The sequence below is a fragment of the Xiphias gladius genome, chromosome 17, assembly GCF_016859285.1.
Source record: "Xiphias gladius isolate SHS-SW01 ecotype Sanya breed wild chromosome 17, ASM1685928v1, whole genome shotgun sequence".
NCBI lineage: Eukaryota > Metazoa > Chordata > Actinopteri > Istiophoriformes > Xiphiidae > Xiphias > Xiphias gladius.
The window spans coordinates 2,173,814-2,192,974 of NC_053416.1; the positions used below are offsets into that span (position 1 = coordinate 2,173,814).

General features: G+C 44.8%; 1 protein-coding gene across 1 annotated transcript in view; it reads left to right on the forward strand.

Annotated features, from left to right (window-relative positions):
* wwc1 (WW and C2 domain containing 1) overlaps positions 1 to 19,161 on the forward strand; it is a 60,475-nt gene that overhangs the window by 29,689 nt on the left and 11,625 nt on the right. Inside the window, exons 7-15 of the mRNA XM_040150093.1 lie at positions 1,813 to 1,959; positions 2,972 to 3,042; positions 3,232 to 3,477; positions 7,595 to 7,684; positions 11,034 to 11,722; positions 15,566 to 15,683; positions 16,344 to 16,514; positions 17,704 to 17,896; positions 18,926 to 19,066. Coding sequence (XP_040006027.1) covers positions 1,813 to 1,959; positions 2,972 to 3,042; positions 3,232 to 3,477; positions 7,595 to 7,684; positions 11,034 to 11,722; positions 15,566 to 15,683; positions 16,344 to 16,514; positions 17,704 to 17,896; positions 18,926 to 19,066 — 1,866 coding nt within the window. The remainder of the gene's footprint in view (positions 1 to 1,812; positions 1,960 to 2,971; positions 3,043 to 3,231; positions 3,478 to 7,594; positions 7,685 to 11,033; positions 11,723 to 15,565; positions 15,684 to 16,343; positions 16,515 to 17,703; positions 17,897 to 18,925; positions 19,067 to 19,161) is intronic.

Here is a 19,161-nt window from a genome sequence, read left to right on the forward strand (position 1 = left end):
TTTTCAGTTGTGAGGATTTGCAGCTCCTCTTTGTCATTTCATTTCATGTGATAATAATCTGACTACCTTCAGGTTTTAGGTTTTGGTTGGACAAAAGAAAGGCATTTAAAACCTTGGGCTCTGAGAGTTGTGACAGACAGGTTCGCCACTATATTAAATTTTATACCGTAACAGTGTATTAATTGAAAGAAATTGGTCGATTTGAAAATAATCATTTCTCACAGTTCTGCTTCTGACTCTCTGAGCCAGATCTTTTTGACAGACCTTGAAAAAGGCAGCTCCTAATGATGAGATCCACTGGGGCTTAAGGAAGATGTAATAGCATTTTTCATTTCATTTTCATTCAACTGAATAGACCAAGCAATTAATCAATAAATAAAAAATAAAAAAAAGAGAGTGTGTTCTTAACCCACTTAGCACTCCCTACACATCAGTTATTTCAAAATTCTCTCCCCAAATTTTGTCATTTATCCTGATCAGGGCTCCCCAGATGTTGCCATCTTCATTTTTCAACACCTACTGATGCCCCCCCGATGTCACCTTCATTTGTTAAGGGGGCGCTCAGAGTAATACATTTAACGAGCAGCAGCGACATACATACGACACTGAACTAGGCGATTTTATGATGTGCTGGACCTTCCCTTAGCTGTAGACTGTGTGGATTCGCTCTAAAACTGTCAAAGGGAGTGTGAAGTGGAAAACCAAGCTCCGAATCAGCAGGCAGTTGCTTCACTGAGAGAAAACCGCAGCAGCTGAACCCATTGTGGAGATGATTTTTTTTTTTTTTACCAGAGCCTAAGAGGAAATGTGGGTCCAATGAGCACACAGTGGATGATTTTTGGGTAATGAAATCTTTCAGATATAAATTTCCAACACTTACGTCTGGCTGCCACTGGGAGATGCCTGCCTGTGAAGTAGCTGTGTGTGGCTTTATGCTCAAACTTTGCCAAATCGGGGCTCGAGAAGAAGAATCCGAGGAAAAAAGGGAGATTTTAAGAGAGAGCCAGTTGACACGCTGCATCATCAAAATACTGCAACACCACCGTTATCATAGAGATGGTATGTTATTTTTCTGCCCCATCTGGAAAACAAAGATAAGGTGCATGCCTCAGCGTGCTACAAAACAAACCAGACAGTCATAAAAGATATTCATTACTGCTGTAAAGATAAAAGTGTCACTGCGGCAGCCTTCGCTGCTGCTGCATCACTGTAACTCAAGGGGAACATGCAGCAAACACAGAGGAGGTAGCCTTTTACACTTGAAACGTTTGTCCCTTTGAAGATGCTCTTCGCCCTGAGCGGCTCTCACTGAGAGACTTATAATGATGTAGGAGCTTCAGTTCCTTCATGTTCAAATAAAAGATTAAAGTGCCAACGTTGAAAAATCACAGAGCTCACACAGTCGCGTCGCTACAGCAGCAGCTTTCAAAGTCTGACACTGTCTCTCTCAGGCTCAGGCACGGCCTTTTTTCTAGGCAGATTCTGGATGTTGATGCCAAATGGACAGCGGAGATAATGATATCCCCAGAAAGTGTAAGTGGGATTGAATGTAAAAAGATGTAAATCGTGTGTGTGTGTTCAGATCTGACTGAGTTAAGACTCAGAGAAGGAGGAGTATAGATGTTGACACAGGTGGGGGCAGTCATCTCACACATCTCATTTTGCTCACATGATACAGTATTCCATTATTTCATCTAATAAATCCTTTTTCCTGTCGTCAGTCATATCCCGGTTTTTCCTGCTGCAGTATATCTTTCATATTGTGACTCGTGTCATCTGCAGCAGCCCTGTTTGTCTGTTCCGTTCACCCAGAAACTGGCGGTGTTGAAGGACGGTTTCCAGCTGGACTCGGGCTCGCAGCAGGAGCTGTGGGGCAGCAGCCCCTCGCTGGCCAACTCGGAGCTGTCCATCCCTCGGCTTTACTCCGACGCCGGCTCTCAGACCGACATCCCTGCTGAGGCGAGTCCCAGATAGAGCGTTAGGGAAGGCCACGCAGTGCAGTGGTCGGGGTCTTGACAGTGCATCGCGGTAGTCCGCACTAGAGATGGCGACAACAGAAGGTCTGCTGCATCTTAGCTTTAATCCTGGGGCGGACAAATGGACGCCCAGTAAGCCTTTCCAGAGTCGGACTGGTTTTCAACCTTTGATGAAACTGTCATGAGCTCAGTTAGGCGATAAATGCTTCTCAGTCTCGCTGATTTATTGTGTAATGTCACCAGATTTTTTGGTGTACGTATTTAGAAAAAAATTATTAAACAGATGCTTAAGACAAAATTACAAGTGTGTACGTGTTTTTGGAAAAATGTCTTTAGTTAGGGTATTGACAAAAGTATTATATTAGTATTGGCACTGTAATCAAAACTCCTTTGCAACTGTTTCAACAAAGCATAGTCTCATTTGTTAGAGTATTTTGGTAGTATTACTGATAGTTAATAGAATACTCCAGGGCAGCTTAATTGACCGATTGTTTAATCTATAAAATTTAAAAAAATAGTCAAAAATAAGTTCCCATAGCCCGAGGGAACTTCTTCTAATTGTATTTTCAATCAATGGTCCACAACCCAAGGATATTCAATTTACAGTGATTAAGAAAAAGAGAAAAAAAACAGCAAATTCTCACCCGAACAAATCAGTTACTAACATTAGTATCGTTTAATTTCCAATCAGTGAACTAATCACTTACTCCTCACATCATGTCACCACTAGAACACTTTTTAACCCAGTGTTCAGCTGTATTCTGCCTGTAGATGTCTTCCCAAACCAACATTTCAGCGTTTTCCTCTCCCTTTTGCTTCTTGTGCTGAGCTGCTTCTTCTTCCTTTGTTGCTACACTTGAAAAACACGAAAACTTGAGTTATGAATCTGAGAATTTGTTTCCTCCACAGACTTTTCAGTGCATCTTGTCAGTGAATTGATGTGTGTTAGCGTCCAGCATGTCACGGTGTTAATGTTATTTTGTTCTCGTAATCAGTTCATAACCAGCACCAACAAACTGGCGGAGAAGGTTCGTCTGAGTCTGAAGTACGAGGAGGCCAAGAGAAGGTAGTTTTTACTGTGATTGGACAGTGGAGAGTTGGTGTGTGTGTGTGTGTGTGTGTGTGTGTGTGTGTGTGTGTGTGTGTGTGTGTGTGTGTGTGTGCGTGTGCCTGTGTGTGTGTGCGCCTGCGTGGCTGCGTGCCTGCATTTCTGTCCTGCACATTCACCCTCTGAACTCTCTCCTCGCTCTCACAGGATCGCCACCATCGAGGTGCAGATCGCCAAACTGGACAGCGAGGCGTGGCCGGGGCTGCTGGACCCCGAGCGAGATCGCCTCATCCTCATCAACGAGAAGGAGGAGCTGCTGAAGGAGCTGCAGTACGTCAGCCCCCGCCAACGGCTGGAGCCCAACGACGCAGAGAAGCTGGAGTCTGAGAAGAAGCGTCTGGAGAGAGACCTGCAGGCCGCCAGAGACAACCAGAGCAAGGCTCTGACCGAGAGGTGAGCGGGCCAGAATATACATTTATCAAACATAATATACTTGAGATGCTTTAATATTTAAAAAGAATCCAAATCTGTAGGCTGTCAGAAAAAAGAGCAAAGCACGTGTGTCCTGCTGCGTCACGACTTCAATCTGAAACTACTTACTATTACATTCAGAGGTCCACAATGTCTTTCCTGCTCTGTCAAGAACCAAGATTGGCTTCCATCAGTGTAAAGTCCCGTCTAGGTTCTTTGAAATTCCTGGCTAGTTTCCCACTAGAGATTTACCACATCACGTTGCACCATTAAAACGTGAATGATGTCCCGGGTGGTAGCGATCGGACTGGCGGCTACAAACAGCTGTAGCGCCGTCCAGTTCCAAGTAATGACCTACATAAACAGAAAGTCACAGCGGCATCACAAGCGTATAATCAGGTATGTACACTATATGCGGACGTGGAGAGATGTTTGTGTTTCAGCGGGGGTAGTATTTATGCAGTTCTAGAGCAGGACAGAAATATCTGAACAGGCTACATAACCGATGTTGTCGGGTGAAGGAGTCTGAAGTTATCGACAGAAGGGTTTGTAATTTGAAGTCTCTGGTTTTATTTTTGGAAGTGTAATTTAACAACAGACAGTTTGCTGAGAGTAACCATACATGCAAACAAACACACATAAAATAATAATAATGATGATGATAATAAACCAAAAGGGGAGGATGGAAAAAAGGTGACATTAGCTGTCATTAGCTGATGCTAAAGGCTAATAACAGGGGACCAGTACCTGCCGGTTCTTGTCTAAAGGTGGACAGAAGAAGAGCGTCATGGAGAAGATTAGTGCAGGTGGTGACAGTTGTCTGATGTGTGTCTCATCTGCTGATGATGCGTCTGACCTACTTCTGTCTGAGTCTGACATTCAGAGACGTCAAACCTCCCCGAAGACTGTTAAGAGTTAGAGATGAACATGACAGTCCTCCTCTCCTCTCTTTTTTCTGATTCACTAATTAGCTTCTGGTCCTTATATCTGACTAATATTGCATTTTAATTAGAGTTTATTTTCTTTAAATTAAGCAGTTTTTTAAAAAGTTGTCACGCTACCGAGCGTGATCATAAACTTATCTTGTGTTTGCATGAACAAATCAGATAAAATAACGCAAGGTCATGGTTCTTTTTTTAATCAGTCAGTAGGCAGTAATGTTCAGATATGATCATGATATTCAAAAGTGGCTTTATGTTTATTAACAACTGCATAGTTGGCCACTTACAGTAACAGTGAGAAACTGCCAGTAAAGCTGGGGACAAACCTGAAGACGGGCTAAAACCTACAAAGACAAGACAAACCGCACATAAAGATTTCTTCCACCAGTCTTTGGTCTAAACCTTGCGACCGAGTGAATACACCAGGTGACACGCTGAGTGACTGATTAGAGATGACCGGAGCCCCGGTGGCAGACGATCCCACAGATCCCGCGAGAACGCAAACAGTCGTATGTCCTTGTAACAAAAACACACCTGGGTGACACCCAGCAGTCGTCACGCCCGAATCCTGTTCATAATCACATCAAAAGGCGTAATGCGTTTTCCCGCCTTCAGTCACGTCTGCCGATGTTTTGATACTGATGACAACTGACCTCTTCGCTTGCCACGTACCGAGCCACCTGCTGGCTACCTGTCTGAGCCTGACGTGGAGCGAATGCCTAGACTCGCCCCTCTGTCGGTCTTCTAACGAACACCAGAGACATACAGCCCCTCTCCGTGTACGGATTTTCAAACATCGGAAATGATCCAGAGCGCTGTTTCCTCTCTGATCACAGCTCCTTTGGCCAAGCGTTCACGTTCAGGCACCAACGAAGAGCGAGGGAGCATATTAACCAAGCAACAGACGAGGTTTCTTTTTTGTTGTTTTACAACATCAGAATTAACATCAATTAACTACAGGTACTTCATTCAAATCCGGGCTGTTGCTATATGAAAAACTGCCTTTTTCGAATGTCAGTTTCGTTCTAAAAATGATCCTTTTTTTCAGCTCTACTCCATTTTCTCTCTGTTCCTGCTCTCCTAAGTCTTTCCCCTTCCTCTCTTCTTTTGTTTTGCCCTCCTTCGCCTTTCCTAAATAGCAGCATGCAGCAAACCAGAACCGCCGAGATCCTACATCCCTCCCCCTCTCTCCCCCTCTCTAACAGGCCTCTTGCTGTTCTGTGTCCAGGTCAGACTCTACCTGAGCTCAGTCTCTCTTTGTGTCTTGTCTCCTGTTCCTGTAACCTGAGAGGCTGCAGGGCCCGGTCACAAAAGGAAGCCCTTGTTGTCCACCCACGCAGTGTTCACCCGCTGACACGAGAAATATGCCGGAAATGTTAATGTTTGTTAGAGCGTGAATGCTAGACTCACTAATGTTCAATCAGGATCCTTGAGCCCAACAAAGTCCTTCATTCTTTGTGGAGTTTTTAAAGACTCTACACACCCCCGCAGATGTTCTCACGCATCCTGGCCAGTGAGACCTAATGCTCAGGTTGAAGTTGGGCAGAGCTTCGCTGTAAATTGTGGGAGGTCATAATGAGACTGACAAAAGTGTAAGTTTTCCTTCTCTAAAAAAACAATGCAACAAAACTAACAGAAGAGGGAGGGAGATGTGGGTCAGGCCCCGTCTGAACACACCCACGCACATTCCTGAGTAGAGCTCTAATTTAGCAAAAATAATTAGGTGTGTGGGGCTTTTAAAAGTGTTGATGTTTCTTGGTGCGTGTTTTTGTAAAAATCAGACCGAAAATTGAGTAAAAAAATTTGCCTTGAAATCCGTTTGAATTCACTGAATATGATCTGAACTTCCCAACACACTGCCACACACCGTTTCTGTCAAAGCCACTAGATTAACATCACCAAAAATTTGACCTGAAGCCGATGCGTGTAAATTCATTTCCGAAAAGGGGAGACAGTCCTTAAGGGGAGCCGATGATAGTCAGACCAGTTCTGTGTAGATCTGAGGATTAGAAAACCCAGAAACAGGGAGAACAGTTTTTGCCCATTTATTTTATAGCTGTAGTAGAGATACAGACAGGAAGCCTGGGCAGAGGGAGAGGGGGGTTACGACATGCAGAGTCTGTCCAACAGTCCACTTGGATCCACTTTGGTATTAGATATATTGACCCTACCTGACCCAATTAGACTGACGAAAATTTGGATCTAGCCCAACTTGTGTTCTGGGTCAGTTCTTGTTTATGAGGAACCCAGTGGACCAGTGAAGACCTCTAATCACCAGAAGTGCAAGGGGTCATTAACATTTTTTGATGCAAGTGCTAATATGAGTTTCTGTACCGACGGTACACAAAAACAATACTTTTTCTCAATAATCTCACTTTGAGGAACATAAAAATATTTTCCTGCAATCCCTGTGTTTTTTTTTTTTTTTTTTAAATTTAACAAAAGAAGCCAGAGTCATCAAATGTAAACGCTGTCTAAACACATATAATACAATACAGTCGAAAAGAGGTTAATCATTCATTCAAATCAGGAACTCTCTGATCAGAGAATCAACAAAATTACCAGTCTGACCAGACACTGGATGCCAGCTTTCGGTGCTTGACAGTTTTAGATACTTAGTGCTACAGACAGATTTGGGTAAGTACAAACAAAGTATTGAGCTTTCCTGCCCTCTTTCTCACGGGACTGAGGAATATGCAGACATATGGACGGTGCAGAAGAAATAACGACGACACGGTAACCACGGTCACAAAGTCAGGTTAACGCCAACGCACACAACAGCGGCCGTCTGTAGCCTGATCCCCTATCTGGCCTGTTTCCGCTCAAACAATGGATCATATTAACAGCTGTTAATGGACTGGCTGCCTCCAAACAAAGCTCGTACAAACAGGTGACACCGCTGTCACCTGAACACAAAGCAGCTGCTCACAATACCCCAACACATCGCCGCTGTCGTGTCATATTCGTTAACTTTCTTTCAAGTGCTCTCACCTCCAGTGTCAGCACAGAGATGGACGATAGCGCTCAGTGTCTTTCTTCTTTTTTCCTGAATGTGAGGGAGAATCATGTCTAGTCTATAAGCAGCTAGAGGAACGACTAAATCAAGAGGCAACGGGCCCAGTTCTGGAAATTTGTAAAAGTACTTTGTCTCATTTCAGGCTGCGACTTCACTGCAGAAGGAACAAGCTGGTCAGAGAGCTGGAGGAGATGGTTCGACTGGCCACATCACTACATACTCAGCTCAAAAGGTTTGTTCATCTCATTTCTGCTGTTAATACCCTCAGGATAATTCCTTTTTTATTACAACTTGGCTATTATTTTCTTAGTATTGTCCATCATTTCTATCAGTAATAATAACATTTTACTCATCAAGTTAATTGCTGAGATCTGGGAACATGGCATCATCACTGAAATGAAGTCTGGGTCAAGAGACACAAGAACAGTCAGGGAGTCAGAGAGGTTGGTAACGAACCTCCAGGTTAGTCAAATGGCGAATGGAGAAGTTACCCAACCAGTCTGCTGCGATCGTCCATCACAGTTTACGGGCGACTTTATGTGGACTGCTGTGAGACAGGCGAAGGCGTCAGCAGGCTATTTTTCAGCAGCCTCGCTCGCTTGTCTTCAGGTAACGTGAGAAGGTGATCAGTGAAGAAGCACGTGACACAAAATAATAAAATAAGTAAAACGATCTACAACAAAGGAGAAAACTGTGGCACAGTCCAGTTTAGTTCTGTCAAAACGATATCTTAACGCTGCGATTCGAATTAAATCAGTTCAAAAATGTTCACACGTAAAAACGCTGATTAGGAGAGAAACAAACCGAATAAAGAAGCCAACCTCCTTCCAAAATATGACATTATACCTGTCATGCAGAGAAATATTGATTCCTTCAGTAAAAGTGGCTCAGTAATTTCTGTATTACGTTTGTATTATCCCAGAATCTCCTTAGATTCTTTAATGTGTGAGTTTGTCTTCCACCAGCTCTGTTCAGAATGTGTAAGGAAGAGGACACAGCTCAGTGCCAGTGCTGTAAAAAGACCAAAAAAAAGTCATTTTCAATAATCACTTCCCACTGAATGTTTCCGTTTCAACTTTACCTTAGAAAACACCGACATCAAACCCGCCGTGGGTCGATGAGAAAGCTACGGCTCGCACAGCCGGTAGTGGTCAGCTGGCAGAACGCTGGTACAGGCCGGCAGGTTCGCTTGTTACGCGCCGGCTGACCCCGTCGGTCACATGACCCTCGCATTCCAGATATGATTGGTTTTACTTTACATGCTGCTCCATGTTGTCACAGACACTGGAATCAGGTATAAAGACAAATCACGAACAGGCCGTAGGTATTGGTGCACAAAAGAGAGAGAGAGAGACAGAAAACTAATTTCTCTGACTTCAAAGAGAGATTTAGAGTAGAATAAATAAAAACTAGAAATCAAGTTCAGGTAGTTTGCAGAGCTGAAGCAGAAATGCTTAAACAAAGAACGTGAACTAGTTTCATCAAGTTTAAATGAGTTGCTGTATCAGACTTGATCACGTCCAAGGACTGAGACAGACAACACCTGAGCTGAGAAGACCAGAGTTATGTTTAATATCCGTTTAAATAAGTGCACTCTCGTTCATTTTATTTCTTTATTTTATTTAGCCAATTATTTCATTTATCACGTCTTTAGTTCAGCAGATTTCCGACAAGGTTGTCGAGCCTCAGCCGATTTACTGAAAAAGGTTCATTTACTTACTAGAGTGAAAGTAGGCGGTTCAGGAGAGCAGAGCTCTCAAGTGAAGGGCAGATCGAGAAACGTGCCGCTACTGAAGTGTTTAACCTTTAATGACCAAACCTCTGCTAAAGATGAAGGCCATTTCGTTCTCCTCGCCCTTTTGGCTTCGGGAATGATCTCTCCGCAAATCTAATTATTGCAGCCCGAACCGGCGCACATCTCAGAAAATCCTCAGGAGCGACATTTTTTATGGGATGACGCAAAGGTGCCGTAAGAGCCGGACAAGTTTCAGAACCGTTACATTTCTCACAGTGCTGGTTTTTAAGTTCACGGTGGTGATCTGAAAGGTCGACGTGGACAGTGTCAGACCTTCTCGCTCTCTCTCTCTCTCTGTGCCGCTGTTCTCATCTCACGACTCTTCTAACCTGTCTGTCCTCCTGGTCTGATGGACTTCAGAGAACTGCTCATGCAGAGTCAGGAGTGTGTGAGGAGGCAGCTGTAACAGGGCTGCGGTGAAGAGGAGTAGAGGACAGACAGACTGGAGCAGAAATAAATAAATCTACTCTCCTCCCACGTCCATCGATGTCCAGCAGACATCTCACAAACATCCCAAGAACCGATAAAATCTTCTAAAGCACGTGCAGTCACATTATTATTTATACAGTAAAACACGTCATACACGAAGGCTTCTCAGTGTAAAACATGCTAAATGAGAAATACGGCATAAGAAATAAGAAGTAAAAGGACAGAGACAGTGTCTCAAATTGTTTTGGTCTTATTTTTGGAGAAATCCGAACAGCATTATGTGACATGGTTGTCGGTGTGTAAGATTGTCCACAATGTTGAGAAGTGGTCGACAAGTATCAGATCAGAAATGGTTGACAGGGCTCTCGAAAACACAAGCACTGAAGATGTGCAGATGAATACACAGCAAGTTTTTTAAAAACATTTCCAAGATCTATCGTGAGTAGGGAGGACAGATGGAGGAGAGGTGCAGTGAGGAGAAAAGAGATGAGATAAGAGGACAGAGAAGTGGGAATCAGCAGAGTGATGAGCAGCCTGTATGGAGGACAGACGTCTGCCTGCAGCGTGGCCTCCAGCTCCACACACCAAGTGGCTTTCTTCTTCCTCTCTTGCTTTTCCTTTCCTCATCATGTCCTCAACACAATGTCGCGGTTTCTTCTCTCTCAGTCAGCTCAGAGTGAAATAATAAAATATCCTCTCCATAAAAACTATAGCATTAATCAGCTTTTAAATGACGTTTTAAGCTGATGTTCAGCAGCAGAACAAACCACATACAGATTACATTTGAAAAGGCGCAGATCCTCTGGGATTCTTCAGCGTCCTTAGGGTTTGTTTTTAAAGAAAGTACATTTGAGGGCTTAAGGAGGTTGACAAGAAATCGACATAGGGCTCTGAGCAGTTGCACTTCAGGGATCCTCTAAGTGTTTCGTAAAGCTCTTTTTACAAGTTTATAAGTGGCCAGCAAAAAGAGATGCTCTTTGATCAGCGTCTCGTAATGGATATCAGGTATCAGGTTTCACTCTGTGGCATTGAAATGTCTCAAAAAGTGAAAGTTAACATTTAACTCCGTGAACCCTGCGGCAACCCTACAGTGTAGGGCAGATTATTATTCATTTTTAACAACATTACAGTCATATCGTTGGAGTTGCTTCCACTCTAAACGGTTGTGAGTCCATGTTGGAGAAATCGGTCAGCAAACTGTCACAGCTGTGTTATATGCAGCTGACTGACTGACAACTTGAATAGCACATCACACATTAACATTGCTTGATGGGAACAGTAGATATATTTCAATAAATTGTTGATGTGTCATCACAGATCCCGGATCTCTCTGTTTTTGTCTCCCTCCCCCCTCCAGCCTCTCAGCCAGCACCCTGTCATGTTCCTCCGGCAGCAGTCGAGGCTCTCTGACGTCCAGCCGTGGCTCTCTGGCCACCACCTCCAGCCTGGGCTCCACCTCCTCCCTCAGCTTCACCGACATCTACCTGGAGCAGCCCGAGCTGGCCGACCCGGACTTCCAGAACAAGCTGGACAGCCTCCTGCAGGAGGGCGGCCAGGGAGGCTACCGCCCCTCCAGCTCCATCACCACCATCCACGAACACGAAGTGGTGACGGGCTGCGGAGGGAGGGACACTGGGAGGCCTGTGGGCAAAACGGGAGGGGTGGGGGGAGACGCGGGCTGCTCTGCTGGAGGAAGTGCAGGAGGAGGAGGCGGTGTCGGAGTGGAGTTGGGGTCATCCAGAATCCAGGCCCTTAGACTGTCAGAAACCCCGCGCTCCATGAGCTCTTTATCTCCGCGGTCGTCCCTTTCCTCGCTGTCTCCGCCGTGTTCGCCACTGGTCACGGACACTAGTTTCCTTTCTGGTGAGACGTTTACAGGCCAGACGGGGCCCGGTGGATTGGGCCTGGACCTGGAGCTCCACAGCAGGCTAGCAGAACTGGAGCTCAGCCTGGACTCTCAGCAGCAGCGACGGGAAGAGCATGGGGGCCCAGGCGGGCTGCAGGAGATGCAGAACCTCAACACCACGCTGGGCGAGGAGGTCAAAGGTAAACGGGAAGCTTTTATTCCTTCGTCCTGTGTCTTTTTCATCCAAAATGTCCACAGGCTAACTCATAATCTTTACAGTAGAAATGCCAGTTCACTGAGTAGAATAGAAGTCAAGACAGAGAGGAAAATTGGAAGGGGGGGGTAACGTCAAGTAACACAAAGCCTCTCGGTTAAGAATTGAACGGGAGACAGGACAAGGACGTTATGTGGTGTCATCATTTGGCCACGTGGACCGAACATTTCAGCCACATGTGACAGCCGAACACGTGATTCCGCAGCCATGTGCATTAACATGCCGCCCTAACAGCCTCCACCCTACCGGGTGGGGACTGTGTGCGACAGCATTTGATCAAATTTAAATTCTCTACTCTATGAATACCTTTGAACATTTGCAGCATTAGTCAGCTAACATAACTAGGCCTGGTTAAAGGTCACAACCTGCACCTACAACCTGAAAATGATTTAAGCAGCATAGTATATAACATGTTCCTTAAGTGTATCTGACATATTCACTTACCAGCTGCCGCCTGCTACACTCATGAGCTACTTACTTCAAATACTGAAGGTCCTGACTCACAGCTGTTGGTCGGATTAAAATGTGGATATGAATTAAAGTTTATCTAAGAGATTCTTCAATTGCTGCCACCTACGGTATATGTTTTCCATTGGTCTTTGCTAATTAAAAAAAAACAGCAAGGGGAGTTAAAAGATGTTTGAGGATAACAAATTCGGTGATTTTTCAGATTTTCAGGTTCACCAGGAACCGAATCCATGGAACTGGCCATCAGAACCCATCTCTACTTCCGGTTTCAGACCAGAAAGTTGACACAAAGTTGGAAGCACAGTGTGTTTTAAAATATTATTGTCTTCTGTAGCATTTACATTAGTTCCCTTCATTGGAACCAAAGGGCCCAAACCATGAAAAACAGCCCTAAAGTACACAAAAGTATGTGGGCGGCGGTGGCGCATACCTTTGGCCATATAGTGCAAAACATGTCATTATATCTGTCAATATTGACCCTTCATCATTATTACCAAAAACGGACAAGATAAGACTCCTACAACCAAACTGGATGCGGTGGAGCCACTGCATTCATAGATCATAAATCCACACAATAAATCCTGGTCAAATAGTCAGGTTACCCATAAAAGAAGATGATCGCAGTCTCTTAAGTGTTTGAGCCAACAGCACTGGTACCATGCAGGGAAACTGAAGAGCAAGTACAAGCACAGCTGCACAATATACCGTACATACTGTAGGAAACCTCAGAAAGCTGTATACATGGTAAAACCACATGACCAAGGGGGCTTCCAGCATCCTTCAGTCACAGTCAGAAGATGCATGACGCTCAGGGCTGGACAAATAATACCATAAAAAAAATACGAGTTGTCATTACATCAGTGAGCGACTCACAGTCTCTTATCCTCAAAGCAAACGTGTCACATCTCGACGGCAATAAAACTATTTCTGAATAATACCTCAGGAGGGCCGCAGGGGAAACGGCTGAAATGATAATAATCCCGGTCAGTAGCATGAGAACGATAATCACGATGAATTATCTGCAGTTAAACGAGCAGCAGCCAGAGAGAGAGGGGAGAAGCTGGTGATGTAACGCCCTTATCTCTGTCACGCTAGACGTCACAGACGACGCTTTATTGGAAAACAGGATACCAGGAATACTCCTCCTCACTCAGTGTGTGTGTGTGTGTGTGTGTGTGTGTCTGTGTGTGGGTGTGTGGGTGTGTGGGTGTGTGTGGGTGGAGAGAGGGAGAGAGATGAGAAATGTAATACTGTGAGTTAAACCCGATTGCTGGTGGGAGCAGTGAGGGGAAGGTTAGGGAGGTGTTGGATTACAGCTGGGTCACCTGTGTGTGTGTGTGTGTGTGTGTGTGTGTGTGTGTGTGTGTGTGTGTGTGTGTGTGTGTGTGTGTGTGTGTGTGTGTGTGTGTGTGTGTGTGTGTGTGTGTGTGTGTGTGTGTGTGTGTGTGTGTGTGTGAACAGAAAATCAACAGTTTTTGTAATAATCGTTAACGCATTAATCATTCCTCAAGCAAAAACATTGTCTGGTTCCTGCCTCTTAAGTGTAAGGATTTCCTGTTTTCTCATTGTAAACTGAATATCTTTGGGTTTTTTGGACAAAGCCACACATTAAAAACTCTGGATCCGCTACTAGCAGTTCCTGTTTGCAGTGTGCCCGAGGATGTACTGACAACTAGCACTGGATTACTGTGATACTGAAGGAAACTTAAAAACCTGACGATTCCCAGACAAGTTCTGGAGTCACGAACCGCATCTTTCTTCCTGTGATTTATAAGTGGATTCATGGATGTTTATTCAAATCTGAGATAATCCTCCGATTATCCTCAGGACGTGTGAGTCGCACTGAATCTAAAAAGAAGGTGTATATGTCTGTGTGTTCACATTTGACTTTAGAGTTAAAGTTGAAGTTGAAGTTGAAGTCAGCCATTGGAACAGTTGTAGAGTGAAAATGAAAATAATTATTTGTTACGACCTAAATAAGAGTTAAAAAAGACTTGTATTAAGGGTAATTTGAAGATTGACCTGGGCTTTGAGCCCATTGCAGCAGAACATGACTCGGGTTCTTGTGGCATCCGCGGGTGAAAGGTGGACCAGGTGTCTGGTTTCCTGTTCACTCTCCATCCCCGCTGCCAGGGCCGAACACGTTACCAGGCTCTAATCGCACAGGCAGGCGTAGCTGCGTCCGGAACAACATCAGCACTGCAGCCTCCTTAACGGGGGCCGCTGTGTGGGCGCGGGGGAGATCCTGACGCAGGGGGCTCCTGTATGGACAGGGTTTGACTCGCGTGACGTCATCCAAAAGCACACCGCTCTGCTGTTAGACTGCTTTTCAGCACGGACCATTTAGTGTGCTAATCTGCTAATTCTACACGAGTTAGAGAGCAGCTGTGATAACTACTACAAAATGCTCCTCCTGGTGTTGTGAAGCGCGAAGACAGGGCTTCAGTGGGGGTTTCTCCACCACCATCGACCACTTCGCAGACTCTGGTGCTTGTGTACACTGCAGACTTCAGCAAAGCCAAGGTATCCTCATTACATCCCATAGTTCAAAACAAACGTGTTATGTCTGTGAAGTGCGATTCGACAGGTACTCTCTTCTTTCTGCTTCTGGTTTATGTCTCTCTACGGTTTCAACTGCTCTACTCTGCTTTTCATCGACCTGCCTCTTCTGTGTTCCTTGTTTAATGTCTTTGGAAGAACTCCCGGAGTGTGGACACTCACTGGCAGATGCGTTTTAAGTTTATTGATTTGATATAAGATGAAGTAGATATCTGTAAATTTGTGAGGAAACATCGGGGCACGGCGCTTCTCGCTGCATGCGATGCTGCACCCACGTAAGGTCGACACCGGTTCTAGTGCATTTGTCGGGGCCTGTTTTCAGCGCTGGATTAATCCGCCTTGGTGCTCCAGTGAGTATTTGGGGCAGCAGGACAGTGTGTGTGTGTGGGACTGAGTCAAAATAAACTGCAGTGTGTGTGTGTTCATTGTGATGACGGATCATGTCACCCAGTGCAGCAGTGGGACTCACTGATGGGTTTTTTAATCGTTTCTGGAAACAGTGGAGCTCTGTGGCTCAGAGGAATCAGATCCATCAGGTTTTGGATAATCAGACGTCACTTGTTATTCAGACACATTCGTTGTTGGTTTTGGTCTTTTCTTGGGATTTGAAGACAATAAAAAAAAATATAGAACATCGCCAGACTTATCCTTTGTAATATCATCATCAGAACATCCAAGAAAACTATCCTTGATTAATGTACAAATATCTTCCATGTGTTTTTCCTTCTCCTGCCCTCTTCAGGCTCAGCTCCCCAGCTGCAGGCGACGGGGGCGGGGCCAAAGAAGATCGGCGTGACCTCGGCGGTGTCTGACGAATCAGTGGCCGGTGATAGCGGAGTGTACGAGCCTTCAGAGCGCAGGTACGAAGTTAATTTAGTAAGTTGACCATCCAGTGTGTTGGACTCGGACCCTTGACCTCTGGGAATCATTGGCCTTGTCTAGCGCATTGTTTTCACTGAACCTTTGCACGGCCCTGTGCAAGGCATATTTCTGCTTGTGACATATGCACGTTTTGCTTTTTTGCATTTTTTCTATTGTTTTCTTTGGTTGTCTTTTAATTCTCCTTTTTTTCTGTTAGTCTTGTAGCACAATCTCAGGAGCACAACTTATTTAACCAAACATAATTACTTGTTTATGTGACAAATAAACTTTTCAATCCTTGTTCCAGTTCTACTTTGTTTTGAGGAAACGGTAAGTAGACACATCACGTCATCACATTTGAAGCATTATATTCACAAAGTTTCCCATGATAAAAAAATCTTCTTTGATTTCCCCAAACTGGACGGATATTTCCTTTCTTTTCTGGGAAAATTGTAATAACAATGGAGATATCAGGATCCGCCACCGAACACTTTTTCATGTTGAGCAGTGTTTCTAAGGAGGAAACTCGTATCTGCCGTATCCTTATCGTGTCACCACACCACTATTACACAGTGTTGGAAAATAAACATTTGGAGTCTAGGATCTGTCTCAGTTTACATGAATTTATACTCAAAAGTGTGTGTTGGTGTTTCCTCCAGGCCCGGCCTCCCCGCAGACCTCCTCCTGGGCTCCTACGAGGAGAGGTTGGCGCTGGGCTGCTCCCAGGTGCAGCTCCGCTTCCGCTATGAGTCCAGAGACCAGCGCTTCACCGTCTGCGTCGTGCAGCTTACCAACTGCAGCGCCCTCTGTTTGCCGGCTGACCAGAAAATGTACGAGCTCTTGCTTCACTTTAAATGTACATAAATTAGAGGGAAAAAAAGAAAACCTACAGGTTAGACAAAGAAACGGGAAGCTTGAATCAACAAGCAGTCTGACACAGTTCCATGAAATACTCAGTCCGAACAGAGACCTGCCATCACTTTGTGTGCGTGTGCGGGTGAGACTAAGAGGTGAGGAGTTTACGGTCTTTACTTATTCCCCGGACGTGTCTTGTTTGTTGCACGCCGCCTGGCATGTTTTCTGCCTCTGCAGGCACCGTTTGCTCCTCCAGATGTGTGAGATAAGATCAGGCGCTTTATCTACTCCTGCTCTGTATGTTAATGTTGCAAAAAAGTGGAGCTGAGGTAAACTAGAAGCTGATCAACGTATCATCACAACCAGACTACTTTATGTTTTCTTTAAAATTGTTCACCTTACATACAATTTACTTCATTTTATTTTGGTTCCTCTCATGTATACTTTTCTTTTTTTTTGTTAAAGACCTGTGTCTACTGAAACTCCCGGTCTCTCGTATGGACATAGATGTTTTTTGTTTGCATAAATACTAGACATTATTACTACTGTTTTTTCTTCAATATACCCACGACGATTCTAAGAAATGTTATCAACGCCGGGTGCTCAGTTCAGTTCAGCCACCACACACTAAACTCCCGTAGCAGCCTACTAGTCTCACGTTTTAACTGCACGATTCACGTCGTGATGCCTTTAATCGCCGGCTGTGACTTGAAACATCACATTTCCACACAGTCAAAGAAATAAAAAGTGTGTGTCATGGCCATCGTTCGGTCATGAAATCCTAGAGCGCCACAGGGGGCCTCTCCTGCCCGGCTCCCGACAGAGTCAGTCGCGCCGGACGGCAGAAGAGGAGATTGTACCAGCGTCTGGTGCCTAAACTGGACTTCGGCCCCAGAGACATAACCCTGAATCTTCTGAGGTTTATACCCAACATAGAAGCCAAATGGTAACAAGACTGCTGACAGTCCAAAACCCACAGACATTAAAAATACAGGGATATAACACGAAGAGTTCTACCGTTGGTTCAGACTGAAGCGTTTCATCGCAGCATCAACATTCATGCAATAATTTAAAGAAAACACATCAAAACCAACAGTACATTTTCCTGATCACGTCATGTGACCAAAGAGCCTCACGTAACAGCTGTACCCGTGCCTCCCGCAGGTACGTGCGCGTGGCGGTGCTGCCCTGTGCGGAGGCCACCCGCTGCCTCTTCCGGACACGCGGCTCCCTGCCTCAGGACGTCGTGGAGGTCGGCGAGGTGTTCGGCATGCAGATATCCCACAGTGCACTGCGGCAGAAGACCCTGAGGGTCGACGTCTGCAACAACAGCAAGTCGGGCCACGAAGAGTGTCTGGTTAGTAGAGGTCCCTTCTCTGGTTTTGCTCTGGGCGCGTGGGAACATGCAGCGCTCGCTTGATTGTATTTATTTATTATTCTTTCTGCATCTTGAAACCAAAGATTTCATTGTGTTCATCAGTTTGGAAGTAACGTTACACAGAATGCCACAAAATCAGTAACTTTCACAGTAGAAAGTAAAAATGATACGACTGTAGGAGAAACAATGGCCGCTTATCGGTTTAGAGTCAGTGGATGGTTAATTGAAGGTTTTGTATTTTTTTTGGGAGAATTTATTAGTCAGGGATCATTGCCATTAATCTCAAACAAACAGACATGTTTCATACCAGTTTTAGTTTCTAGCTTCTTTCTGTCTACAAATACAAATAAAAAAGAAACTCTCCATATAAACTCTTGTAAGCAGCCAAGAAAAACGTTTAACAGATGGATGACTTCAAAAACTTCACTGTTTATGTATCTTCTACGATAACATCTCATTTTAAAAGTTAATGTTAGAGGGAATTTTTGAAATAAAGAATCACAGGAAAATTTACATTTTATAGTTTTTTTTAGTTAAAGTAGAGAAATAATACATTCTTCAAGCTCTAGCTTTTTGGGGCGTCTGGTAATCAAATAGTTAAGGCACATTCCACATCACTGCGACGTCCTCACTTCGGTTCCCGTCCGGGCAGCCTTCGCTGCACGTTTTCTCTCGGTCCCGATTTCCTGTCTCTCTCTAGACTCTCAGCGATCAAATACAAGCCAAACAGCCAAAAAAAAAATCTTAAGACAATGAGATAAAAAGATATGTGTTATGTTTTAAACATTTTTGTCTTGGTTGCTCTGTATGGCAACACAATAATGACAATAGTCTCAGGTGAAGTACACAATATCATGGCAGTGCAGACTAACCGGATGAGGGATAAAATCCTCTGAGCAGACGCCGTCAGCAGCCGTGTTCTAACTTTTTCTGTCTCCTCTAACTTCAAGACCCGTTCTTTTCACACGCCTCCATCTTTCATCTCTCTCCCCCTCCTCTTCCCTCCAGGCGGGGGCCCAGATCAGTCTGGCCGATGTCAGCTGTTCGGAGGAGAGATGCACCAAGTGGTACAACCTGCTGAGCCGAGCCTACATGCCCGAGATCAGCAGCAAGGACAAAGAGAGCAGAGCGGCAGGCGATTCTGACAGGGTACGGGGGGGGGGGGCACTGTCACCCGGTGGACGCCGAGTGACATCCAGAACTTTTCTATCTGCTAGTGCAAATATTTACCTTGTCCTGTGTTG